Source organism: Choloepus didactylus, chromosome 8 (genome assembly GCF_015220235.1).
Source record: "Choloepus didactylus isolate mChoDid1 chromosome 8, mChoDid1.pri, whole genome shotgun sequence".
NCBI classification, from domain to species: Eukaryota; Metazoa; Chordata; class Mammalia; order Pilosa; family Megalonychidae; genus Choloepus; species Choloepus didactylus.
In genome coordinates, this window is record NC_051314.1 from 51,457,585 (window position 1) to 51,471,501 (window position 13,917).

Genomic DNA, 13,917 nt, shown 5'->3' on the forward strand with positions numbered 1-13,917 from the left:
TGGAGTAATTTATGGAATGCGTGGCCTTTTGTTGCCTTCTTTCCTATGAAATAGATAGTTGAGTAAGTGATTCTCAAATGTTTTAATTCCTTAAGTTTCACATATACATTTATAATGATTATGGAAAAAGAGGAAAAAACATGCCACCAGCAAATGCATTTTTAGAGAAAAGTTCATCCCACTTCCAGTTTAAGTTTACCACTTTATTTTCATAACAGCTCCACAAAAAGCTAGGCTGAAATAAATTGACTTACGGGTCTATTTGAACTCAAAATGTAAAAAGAGTCTTGGTTGCAATTTTTTAAAAAAGTCAAATTGGTCTAAAGACTTATTCTGTATCAAAGAACAAAAATTATCATACTGAACCCTTTTCTTGAAACTCAGTTCTGAACAAGTGAATAGTATTTATAATTTAAAACTTAAATGTAACATAAATTAAAATACCAGAAAGCTTATTAGTTCAGAAAATACATTCAAATGCTCCTCTTTTTTAAAAGTCAAAATATATAATGCACATTCCTAACAAATGCAAAAATTTTGCTAAAAATATGGAAGATTATAAATGTCATAAATCTCAGAAGCTTTGTTTCCAAGGATGTGCAATCTTACTGTTTTAAGGAATTAGAAAAAGCTAATTGGAAATCAACACATAACTATTATCCAAAATTAAAAATCATAAATATTACGTTTCTCTGATCACTAATGAGGTTGAATAATTTAAAAATCTTTATAGTAACCACTCGTATTTTTTCTTCTAAGACTGCATGCTCATACCCTTTGCTAATTTTTCTATTGTGTTGTTTGTCTTTTTCTTACTGATTCGTAGGAACTCTTTGTATTTTAGTGATCTCACTCTTTTTGTTGTTCTAGTTATATGCAGCAAATATCGTGTCCTAGATTCGGTTATGACATAATCATTGACTTTTTTTTTTTTTTTTTTTTTGTATGTATGTGTCTGTAGGTGGGGAAAGGTATGTGTAGACACTCATAGAAATCAAGAGCTATGAGTGGTGGACTGCTTTGTATCTCTGACAAAATACAGGAAATCTGAACTGTTGTCAGCTCTAAAATTCAGTCTGAAGACTTGTAGAACTCAAATGCAAGAAGCATAACCAGACTTCAAAAAGGTATCATTGTCATTAGACTATAGCTCTACCAGCCCTGCCACCCATTTCACCCCACAGACTACCTGGTCTTTTCTGTCTGTTGTGTTCATTAATCTTAGGAGAAAGTTTCTCTGTTCACTCATTCATTTACACAGGGACTCTGAGTGGTGCTACAAAAAGGCACTTCCAGGCCCTGAATTTATAAGATTTGCAATTTGGCCCTACCGGACTAACTCCAATTTGATCTTTAAAAACTGAGACTTGTATGATCACAGCTAAATGGAGGTGGGACGATCACGTAAGCAGAGAGTTAGGCTTTGATCAGAGATGACATTCCTTTTGTGTTTCTTGAAATTTCTCAGGAGCCTACAATGAATTTGGAAAATCAAAAATTACTATTATTATATCTATGTAGAAACCTTTTCAAATATCGTTAGCCACACACCATTTCACCTGGAAAGTTTAATTCATACTTGAATGCTGCCTTGAATATTAAAATGTTGATTTACTCATAGCCAAAGGCAGGAAATAATACAGTAATTTAAAAATTTGTATTAATCTTTTAACTTGAGGGAGGTCATTTAAGGGACCATGAGTTAGTAAAGTGACAAGAAAAGACTACCAAATTTAATTAGAGAACTTGAGGCAACAGAATTCTATTGCCCTTTCAAAGCCTTGGCTGTGTCTAAGTCTTTAACATTGTCATAGAAGTTGTGCTTAGAAAACTGCAGCTAAGGTAAATTGCCTCCCTGTAAGATTTTGATTTAAAAAAAAAAATAATAGCAAACTAATGGTATTTCCATCTGAAAAAAAATTTGTATGTTACTGTATCACAGTAATAAAAAAATTCACTATTAAAATACTTTTTCAAAAGTCTCTTTCAGAACTAACAATTTACATATCATGTCTCAGCCCAGTGCAATTTGAAATAGCTGAGATATTAAATCTCCTTCTCCCTAAGTGTTTTTTTCTCTAATAAAAGGTGCAAGACCATCTCTGCAATTATTCTGCATGAAATAGGGCTAAATTTTTAATAATTTCTCAGTGCCACTGTTCATCACTGAATTGATTAAGTCTATTGCTGTCCCAAAGGCTGAGCTTAAGCAAGACATTTTCCGTACCATCACATTAAATACAGACCCATTAAATCAGTACCTATTATAATGTCTCAAGAGCAATGCTCATCACTCCCCACCCCCCCCCCCCACAAAATAGAACAAAATGGAGGGGGGGAAAAAGCCTCTAAACCTAGCAGTTCTGGGACTTTGATAAATTATAGTAGAAATGTCTGTGTTGGGAACATCAGACTTTATTTTAAATTTCAAAGATTTTAATGTACATGCCTAACGCCTGCTTCGTTCACACCCAACATGAGGAGCATTTGTTCATTGTAAATTACATTGCTCCAGATTTGGATTTGATGAGGCACTCTAAAAAGGCAGCACAAGGGACAGAATTTCCTTTCTGTGCCCAACCATTTAGAATGTAAGCTTTCTAATACTTTTGTACTTAATATATGTTGGTCATGTCAAAAATAAGAACCCTTTAAAAATATCAATTTAGTTCAGCCTCTTGATGTGTGTCAGAATGGTACACCCTGAGCTGTGGAGCCCCAGCGGCCAGGCCACTAAATGGATCTGAGTGTTGACCAGGGGTATCTACGGAGCAGAGGAAACCTACCGCAGGGACAGTCCAGAACAGTCATGAGACACAACACAGATAAGGGGAACATAGAAGGAAGAAATAAAAATTAAAATATCCACACACATTAGTGAAAACCATGGAGAAATGACCTTTCCAGACCTAGACACCACAACTTGATATTTTCCCTCTGTATTTTTAATATTCTCAAGTTTTAAGTCTTAAACAACTTAACCTAAATGTGTATCATGCTATAGAAATACAATATCTATAATTATTTTTTTTTCTCATTACAGAATATTATAAATTTCTTTCTGGGTTATAAAATCTTACCATATGGACACGTAGCCATGAACAATGAAATTTGAATTTCTATGAGTTTTGTATGTTTTGAAATTGGAAAAACTTATTGATTACCCTAGCACCTTTATATCATAGGAAATCATGTCTAAAATGTGTCTCACAGCTGTCCTATTTTGAAATGAGAGAGGCATAGGGTATCTGTATCATCTTCCCCATGTTTGCATCAGTATTCAACTTAAAAGATTTTGAGAATATAATTATCTGGGAATAATGCTGCATCATGTTTGTGCTGTTTTGAATTTGGATGATCTGATGATCACTGTAAGATAGCATCTTAAAATCCGCAATTCTATTTTGTTTCTTCTTCCTTCCTCTTCATAAAATGATAGAACCCTTATTAGCTACTTTTTGTTTGTCTTAAAAAGTAGCATAAGCTGATGTGATATAAATGTTTGTCAGTGGTGCCTATTTTCATTACGCAAATTGTATTTCATTTTCTACATTTAATTGTTCATAAATTATACTTAAGAGCTAGCTAAAACCTATGTAAACAAAGTTATCTACTTAAATCAATATAAACACTTTTTGAGTGGTTGAACTTTAAATGCTTTATTACGTAGATTATTTTTTATAAACTGTCACCGATTTCTTAGTATTTCCTTTTTTGACTCATTTTTGCTGCCCTTCCCCACCCATCTAAAGGAATTGGTGATCAATATGAAATTAAGCATCACCAATTCTATGTATCTAGTGCTCTTGGGATCTTGGTCATTTATCCAGGTCATAACAGGGGTAATAAACACCACTACTATGCTGTAAGCGTACAATCTTACATTATAGAGAAAAAATTCCACAATTAAAAATATAAATTTCTTGTCCTAGGAAGAAATGCTATGGTTATCATTTAACATTGTTCAGTGCTTTTAATCGTTAATTCTAGGACTCAGGGAAACCATATTTGAATTTCATTGTAGTCATGAAAATCATAGGATTGTATTTTCAGATTATTGTTCTCACAGATATAGCTGAAATTAACATATATAGTACTCAGTCTATGTAGGAGATTATTTCCACATTTAATCTCTCAGTAAGTTGTTTAAAGAAATCTGTATCAAATCCAGCTCGCTATGGAAAATGTTGGAATAAAGCAAGACATAATTTAGAATTTCAGTTTCTACTTAACAAATTAACCAAAGAGAAAAATCCTTATTAGACATCTGTGGTTGAACATTTGTGCATGGGTCTCCTGTGGTTGTGATTAGTTAACTGTCAGAAAAATTTAACCCTTGTTACCCTGAACTCAGACAAAACTGCAAGTGAGTGCGGGCTTTGCACAGATTCTGTAGCTCTGAAAACAAACAAAAGGGCAGGGAGTGAATCATCACAAGATCCAACAGTGCCTTTGAGAAAAGAGGTTTATAAAGGTGAGTAGAGGAGGTTAGTGTCCAGAATGTGTGGTGAACTATGCCAATGTACTAAAAATGCCTATTATGACACATGCTTAGATTGTTTTTTAAGATTAAGGGAGAAGATTCACAAGTTTGAGTTTAATTAATGATAATTATTACTATAAGAGAAATTTAAAAAACACTGCATGTGTATGTTTTGAATTATTTGATGGGAAACACTAATAATTGAAAATGTTATTTCTATAAAAATCTCTACTTTTACATTTTCTTCATAAGAATTAAATGTTTGTTAGAACTATCCAATATGAATAATTCAAAAAAAAAAATAAAGAGGCATTTAATCATTACCATAATTAATATTAACTTTATCCTCAATCAAATTATCCAGTTAATTTAGTGAAACTCGACAACACAAAGGACATCCAAACAGCTTCTTTAGGCTTGGGAAAACAACTCAGCTGGATAGATTTTATTACCAGTGTTCTCGTTTTAATTGTCTCTAAGGGAGGAAATAAGAATTTTGCCTTAAAATTCTGTCCTGCTCTTTAGGGCTGGTTCCTACTTCTCTGCCTTCCTTTATGTGACTCATTATTCTTGAGAACCAATTATCGAGCTTGCTGGATATGTAGGAATGGAAGCTTTCATCCAGCTTTCAGACTCAGTCATTAAATAGCGACTGCAAACAGTGAGAAAGCCAGAAAGATCTCCTGCCCAGGAAGGAGAACATTCAGGTACACTTGATTCTGTTTCTCTAACTCTCAACACAATTAAGACTGGCTAAACAATGTATTCAAAATATTCAGGCACCGTTGTAGCATGCTGGACTCGAGGTGGCTGTGCTGGTCACAGACACCCTTTTCTGGTGCATATGCTTGGGAGACTGGAAAGCCTACAAATATTACCATTACACCCTGGGAGGTTGAAAAATGACTGAAAGGATGGCAAGGCATCTCTACAACAGTGATATGCTCAGAGTTGTTTATTTCTATAATTATTTGGCATTACATAATAAAACATTTATTTATTAGTTTTTAACAGCATAACCAAGAAGAAATACAGAATGAATACGTTACCTGATCTTTCATTGTCTTCCCTAAGTCTTTCACATCTTTCATGTTAATGGCATTCTTGCCTCCCTTTTCCTTTCCCTTCTTCTTGTTTTTCTTTTTGAACAAACATTTCTTACAGATACAAAAGCAGCAGGTCAGGACTAAAAGGACTGCGACTATGGCTATGGCAATTAAGGCCCACGGTGGCACTGAAAGAAAAAAAAATGTGCAGAGAACTTTAGTAATGAATCACATATGCAAAATCTTTTATTCCATGGTTTATATATAACATTCATTCATTCATGCATTCATGTGTATTGAGCACCCATTATGCTTTAGGCTCTATCTGTCATGTTGCCTCTGCCTAGAGTGTTTTTCTATCTTTACCACTTCGCCCTTCCAGATATCTCAAAGTCACCCTTTCTCGATTGCTTTCCCTGACTCTGCAGGCTAGGTTTTCATTAATCCATTCCTTCCTTAATTCAGGGCATGGCTCTGGAGTTTGACCTTTGAGTTTAAATCCTGGCTCCACCATTTACTAGGTGGGTGACCTTGAGCAAGTTACCTTACCCCTCTCTGCCTCAGTTTACACAACTATAAAGTGGAGGTAAATTGGTAGGCACCTCATAGAGTCTTTTTGAGGATTAATAATAATACGCAGTGCATGGTATGTGGTAAAAACTTAATAAAGTTCCTCTAGAGGCCAGGGAATGAATGGTTAAGTGTTCGGGCTCCAGAACCAGGCTTGGATTCAGGTCCTGGCTTGACTACTTTCAGGCTGTGTAACTCGGGTGACATTGCTTAACCATTCCGCATTCCTGTGTGTGTCTCTTTCTCTATAAAGTGACGATAATAGTGGTACCCATTTCACTAGGTTGTAGAGATTAAAGAAGTTAATACACCAAAACACTTATTTGGCATGTAGCAAAAGCTCAATTAATGTTAGCTATTATTTCTTTATACTTAAGGCATAGGGGTAAGTACCGTGGGTAACAGAAAGCTCAGGGTATACGAGGGTACATAAAACATGCACATCAGTAAGTCTATCAAAAGAAAGATGAAAACACAAAGGAGTTCAGTTGAAATGCAAAGGGAATCCAGAGGAAGATAGATTTTTAGATAAAAGGGGATGTTTCAGATTTACAGGCCCTGTGTAAAATAATAAAACATGTATAAGTGAACATACTCAAATAAACACTAGTTTTCTATTATAGTTGTCCATTTCTTAAAAGTTAACATATGTTCTGATTTGGCATCCCCTCCACCTACTATCCTTTTAAAAAAATAAGGTCTTATAGAAACATTTGGGATTTCACTTTGATTGGAAAGGAATTATGCATGATACAAATCACAGCTGTTGAGATTAACCAGAAGAAGTAATTAGATGTATCTGTTGTAATTTTTTTAAAAAGGCATTGGACACTGAAATGATTAAAAAAAGTGCTGTTTTCCTTTAGCCACATAAACATCATTAGTACTAACTATTGCTGCACATCAAGTCAGGAGTACTTTAATAAAGTCAAGACACTTAAAAATTAACTCTCTTCAAAATTGAGAAGATCCACTCTTCACTCTCCTTTCTCATTTAGCTTCATAGGGTAGAATACTCACTCTGCATATTATTCTAGGTTGTGACTGGATGCTTCATGTTGACCTAAGAACCTATGAAATTAATTACAACCTCTGAAATTGTGTTTTCTGCCAAAGAAATATTTGTGTGAAGGTTATAGATAAGCCCACACCAAAAGGCATGTTTTCTTATGGTTCTTTACCCCCATTAAACAATGCATATTTTTAAAAATATGTAAATTAAAGTAAGCTTTTATAACCAACAACATCATTATAATACCTGATTTAAAGCTTCTACCTCTGTTGATCTAGTTAAATCCTGGCATGCTTGACCGAAACAGTCTATGTATTCACTGCTGGCAAGACAGCATTAATAATGACCCTTCATTTTCAACCTCGTAAATTATTCTCCCAGTCGGACTTGTGTGGTAGTCTCCCAGAGAACTACATAAAAGTCTCCTAAATTACAGAGAACAAGAAGGAGATGATTTGACAAGTGCACAAAAAGAAAATAGAGAGTGAAAGCATAGGAACATTATTTATCAAAAGGAGTTAAAGAAATAGGAATGTGGAATTACAGTAAGAAACTTGAAGGTAAATTAAAGCCACCGAAAAACTTCATGATTTTTCTCTGTTTAAGTGCTGCTGTCTTCCAGGTTTGTTTTCAGTTCATCTGCAGAATACCTTAATTTTACTTTTGAATATGCTATGTTGAATAAATTAAATTATTAGTAGAATTTTCCTTACAACTTACTGGCACCTTTAGATAATCTAAAAAAAGCACCTTAATGTTATCATTTGTGGAACACTTTATTGCAAATTTAGATTTTTTAGTCTTCAAATGTTTATATTGATAAATTAAATGATGGAGGACTGTATCTTAACTACAAAAATTTTAGAAACCAGATAGCCACTGCTATCTTGGGAAAGAACCTGGCTAACAGGAGAGGAGCTGGTTCTAAAACATGTTGAAAACACACATGGCAGTCCTATTGGGCTTTCAAGCCCAAACTGGAAAATGTTTTTTGCTTGCTTGTTTTTAAGTCAGAAACATATCTTCTCTCTGGTATAGGATTTTGGTAAATATGCAATAGGATTTACCCATGCTTGTTTTGAGAATAATTATCCTCTCAACAAACATTAATGGAACATCTTCTAACAACTGGGGATAAAAAGAGGTTTGTTCTTCTCGTAAAGGGAAAAATCCAGTTAGTAAGATAGTATATCTCTCTCTCTCTGTGAAAAAAATTATTCAAAATCACACAAATTTATAGGTAATAACAGAAAATCAGTATTCCATTAAAACTATGTATGGCAACCCTTATAAAAGCCTGACTGATCAGTTAATAATCATAGTAATATAGAGAAATGTCATTTTTTAAAAATTCAGTTTTATTGAGATATATTCACATACCATACAATCAACCATGTTGTACAATCAACTGTTCACAGTACCATCATATAGTTGTACGTTCATCACCCCAATCTATTTTTGAACATTTTCCTTAAAGCAGAAAGAATCAGAATAAGAATCGAAAATAAAAGTAAAAAAGAACACCCAAATCATCTCCCCCATCCTACCCTATTTTTCATTTAGTTTTTGTGCCCACTTTTCTACTCATCCATCCTTACACTGGATAAAGGGAGTGTGATTCACAAGGTTTTCACAATCACACTGTCACCCCTTGTAATCTACATTGTTATACAATCGTCTTCAAGAGTCAAGGCTACTGGGTTGCAGTTTGATAGTTTCAGGTATTTACTTCTAGCTATTCCAATATATTAAAACCTAAAAAGTGTTATCTATATGGTGCGTAAGAATGTCAACCAGAGTGACCTCTTGATTCCATTTGAAATCTCTCAGCCACTGAAACTTTATTTCGTTTCATTTCTCAATCCCATGATGTCGGTCTAGATTCATACCTGGGAGTCATATCCTGCGTTGCCAGGGAGATTTACACCCCTGGGAGTCAGGTCCCATGTAGGAGGGAGGGCAGTGAGTTCACCTGTCAAGGTGGCTTAGTTAGAGAGAGAGAGGGCCACATCTGAGCAACAAAGAGGCACTCAGGGGAGACTCTTAGGTACAAGTATAAGCAGGTTTAGCCTCTCCTTTGCAGTAACAAGCCTCAAAGGGGCAAGCCCCAAGACAGAGGGCTGAGCATATCAACCATCAGTCCCCAGTTTTCTGAGAACATCAGCAACAATCCAGGTGACGAAGTCCAACACCTATGCATCCTCCCCCAGCTCCTCAGGGGGGTCCTGAATGTATATTTTTATTCTCTGCCCAATTACTTTGGGATGTGTCGCTAGAGAAATAGCCATTTTTAATTAGAGTTATTTGACTTGAATGTTCATGTTAAAAATTTACTTTGTTATGCAGAGCAATATAATATTTAAAATTTGTTAAGTTTTCTAAAAATGCACATCCACAGTATTATTGATTTGTTATTATTACAGGGACATGTTTCCATATTAGTGAGTGAGTCTTATGGAATATATTTCAGATTAGGCTAAGATTTAGCCTACTGTGCTACAGTTTCATATATATTATCTCAGTTAATGTACACAGTAGTTTTGTTGATTAGTTATTATCCCTTCAGATTTACAGAGGAAAAACTGGTGCTCTATAGATTGAATAGTTTGAGATATTTAAATATGTCTTTAAGTTATTAGGTTTTAAAATTTTTATAAATGTACACAAAGGATGGAAAAAACCCTATCTAACTTTGGTCTTTTTAAAAGAACATATTATATTAAAAACAACAACAACAGTGAAGCAAATAGTATGGCAAGAAGCTGCTGAGAGTGATTTCTTTAATATAAAACACAGTTTCTATCAAAATAGTCTCATTAAAATATTGCTATTGGCAGAAAGCTATTAGCTTATTATTATTGCTACCAGACTATCATTAAAAGGAATTTTATAACAAGAATTTTAACATAACTTAAAATAAACAACCAGTAAAAGCTCTCCATTAAAATATTAGTATTTTCTGGTTAATGAATTAACCTCACATTTGTTATTTGATCCAAAAGTAAACCAATGCATCTGAACTAAGTCAAAATCAAGTTAATTTAAAACTGCTTCTGACATTTTAACATAGACCTTGTAATAGGCAGAATTATGGCCTCGCAAAGACGTCCATGCCTTAATCCCTGGAACTTGTGAATATATTCTTACAAGGCAAAAGAACTCTGAAGATATGATTAAGTTTTGAGAAGAGGAGATTGTCCTGGATTATCTGTGGGAACACTGAAATCACTAGGGTCTTTATAAGTGAAAGAAGGAAGCAGGAGTATCAGAGTCAGAGGGAGTGATCTGAAGATGTGACACTCTGAAGCTAGAGAAAGGGAGCCAGGAGCCAAGGATGCAGGCAGCTTTTAGAAGCTAGAAAAGGCAAGAATATACATTCTCCTGTAGAGCTTCCAGAAAGGAACGCAGCCCTGCCAACACCTTGATGTTAGCCTAGTGAGACCTATTTTGGACTTTTGACCTCCAGATGTGAAAGCTAATGTGTGTGTGTGTGTGTGTGTATGTGTGTGTTTTAATGCCAGTAAATTTGTGGTAATTTGTTACAGCAGGAATATGAAACTATTACACCCCTCAAGAGATTTGTAATGTGTGCTGCAAATAGACAGCTATACAACTGGAACAGTATTGTGGGCTCTCGCTTTAATTTCTGCTCTCTTTCCTTCTTATCCACCCCTTTTACCTATTTCTTCTGCAATCATTCTCATGACTACAACATCCTGCCCAAGAATTTCTCAAAGGTAACCGATGATTTCCTCCTGGTCAAATCCAAACAACACTGTCTGTGGTATTAAAAGTCTTGATCACACTTTCCTTCTTGAAATTTTCTTCTGTTTTTGTTTCCACATTGCCACCATTACTAGCAGATCCTGCTATGCCTTTGATGTTCTTTCTTTGGTCCCGTACCCAAGTATTAAGTGGTTGTTATTCAAGGTTCTTCGCATTCACTCACTGTTGATCACAACCTTTCCCATGTTCTAAACGTTTAGACCAGTCATTCTATTTTGCTTCTCTTCTACACTGTAGACCTGCATTCCTAACTGCCCATGGAATGTTTCCTAACTGGTTTTCCTCAAACCAGTTCCCCAATCCAACGATATGACTTCTGTCACTGCTTCTATCATTTTTCTGTCTCAATGGACATAATTTGGGAACATTTAGCAATAAACTTGCACTTGCAGGTCTTTTGTTGAAAAGTATGATTTCTCTTTTTTTTTGAGAGAGGCTGTTCTTTCATGGAAAGTGGGCACAAATTGAGCACTTTAAAAAAATTAATTATTTAATTAAAAACAGATTTATTGAGTATCTACCATGTGCCAGGCATTTTTCTCAGGAAAATTTTATTTCTAAAGCAAATTGGTTACTAAGTCTTGCCATTTCTTTCTTCAATGAATTTTAGTGCTTTTACATCATTTCTACTTACAAGGTGCAGGACTGACATCTCCCTTCCTGTCAATTATCTCCTCTCCCCATTCATTGCTGTCACACAAAATTTTCTAAAACACAATTTTCAATTATTTTTCATATATCTTTCAAATTCCTCTATAATTTTGCCAACCCTACTTATCCATCTTTATTTCTTATTTCTCCTTCTCCACCCATCACTAGTCTGGTCAGACTGGGTAACTCATTGTTCCCAGCTTAAGTCTCTCCCCATGTTTTTATAAAGTCTGTTCCTTCTCTTCTGAAATGCTATTCTTTTTCCTCTTCAGTCTTTAAATGATATTTATTTTTTGAGGTTTCACTACAAGTCTCATCTAGTTTTGATGGGTATTTAAATAAATATATTAGATATACTTGCTAAAATGCCCCTCTTGCCTCTAATCCTACCAAATAGGAAATACTGACTATGTGTTATATTACATTGCATGGTTTACATTAGACTCATAAAAAAATGCATTATTTAAAATTAAAAAAAATCTGACAAGCTGTATAAATGTATAAAATCAAGTTAATAAATTCCCTTCTTACACATGAAATTCACTTCTTACTGACTCAACATTCAGGGTTTTTTTGGAGATTATTCATGACATGAAGCACTGGTAGTTGATTCAAAAAAATTTTTTTAAAAGTTTGGAACGATTTAGAAAAAAATTGCATTAGCAGGTCTTTGATTGGAAAAAAAAAAAAGATTTCCACCTATCAAGAGAAGCTGTTCTTTCATGGGAAATAGGCATAAATTGAGCACTTTAAAAAAGAAATTATTTAATTAAACACATATTTACTGAGCATCTACTATGTGACAGGCACTTTTCTCAGGGCTAGGATACAGTGCTATCATGGTTTGTGCAAACATGAAACCTAATAATTTACTTCCCTGGTGTCAAAAGCTAGATTTTATTTACTTTATTAAAAGAAGATTTCTCATATTTGCCAAAATCATGGTACTCAGATCATAATATGGCAGATTTTCAAATGAGATCTACATAGCTTAATAGGCTCTTGCATACAAATGTAGTACTCCAAGGGTATATTTATTGAAGAAATCAACTAGTAAATATTCTTTATACAATAAAAATTTAACTCCCAGATTGAAAAACATCATTTGCTTTTCTCCTGGGGAGTTTTATCAATAAATAAATTTTTTTTTAAAAAAGCTCTGTACTTAAGGGGCCCTGACATATTTATTTTTAAAAAGTAGACTCTCCAAATACCCTTCCCTTTAATAGAACATTATGAAATTGAGAGGAAAGTTTCATAAAGAACAAAGCTGCTGCTGAGTGTACATTTATAAATGAGAGATCTTTAGCATTATTATGTAGCAGCTGTATTGTGCCAGTTTGAATGTATTATGTCCCCCAAACACCATTATCTTTGATGCAATCTTGTGGGGCAGACATTTTAGTGCTGATTAGATTGGAATTCTTTGAGTGTTTCCATGGAATGTGCCCCACCCAACTGTAGGTGATAACTCTGATTAGATATTTCCATGGAGGCGTGGCCCCATCCATTCAGGGTGGGCCTTGATCAGTGGAGCTATATAAATGAGCCCACAGGCAGAGGGAACACAGTGCAGCTTTGAGTGATGTTTTGAGGAGCAGCTACAGCCAAGAGGGACACTTTGAAGAAAGCACAGGAGCTGCAGATGAGAGACAGTTTGAAGATAGCCGTTGAAAGCAGACTCTTGCTCCAGAGAAGCTAAGAGAGGACAAATACCCCAAGTACAACTAAGAGTGACATTTTTGAGGAACTGCAGCCTAGAGAGGAACGTCCTGGGAGAAAGCCATTTTGAAACCAGAACTTTGGAGCAGATGCCAGCCACGTGCATTCCCAGCTAACAGAGGTTTTCTGGATGCCATTGGCCATCCTCCAGTGAAGGTACCTGATTGTTGATGTGTTACCTTGGACACTTTATGGCCTTAAGACTGTAACTGTCTAACCATATAAACTCCTTTTATAAAAGCCAATCCATTTCTGGTGTTTTGCATTTTGGCAGCATTAGCAAACTAGAACATGTGTGTATCACATTTATGCCTTCAAATCTGGAGTCTACCCATCAGAGATGCATTGCAGCTCAGATCTACACAATGAACAGTTGGAGGAGGTGCTTTTTCTACTTTACACAAAGTGTTCTATGGCTAGTGGAGGCGCATTCCATGGGTGTTGGGGATTAAATCATACCCCCACAAAAGGCATGTTCAGGTCCTAACCCCTGGTCCTGTGGGTGTGAATCCACTTGTAAATAGGACCTTTGATGACATTATTATTAAGTTAAAATGTCCCACACTGAATGAGGGTAGGACTTAATCCAATATGGCTGAAGTCCTTACATGGGAAAAAGCACTGGACATGGGAAAAAGAGAAAGCCA

At 35.1% G+C, this 13,917-nt stretch overlaps 1 protein-coding gene across 4 annotated transcripts in view; it reads right to left on the bottom strand.

Annotated features, from left to right (window-relative positions):
- Positions 1-13,917, bottom strand: part of SYT1 (synaptotagmin 1) — a 649,966-nt gene that overhangs the window by 196,653 nt on the left and 439,396 nt on the right. For all 4 annotated transcript variants that reach the window (XM_037847277.1, XM_037847278.1, XM_037847275.1 and 1 more), the window contains one exon: positions 5,533-5,717. In XM_037847277.1, coding sequence (XP_037703205.1) covers positions 5,533-5,717 — 185 coding nt within the window. The remainder of the gene's footprint in view (positions 1-5,532; positions 5,718-13,917) is intronic.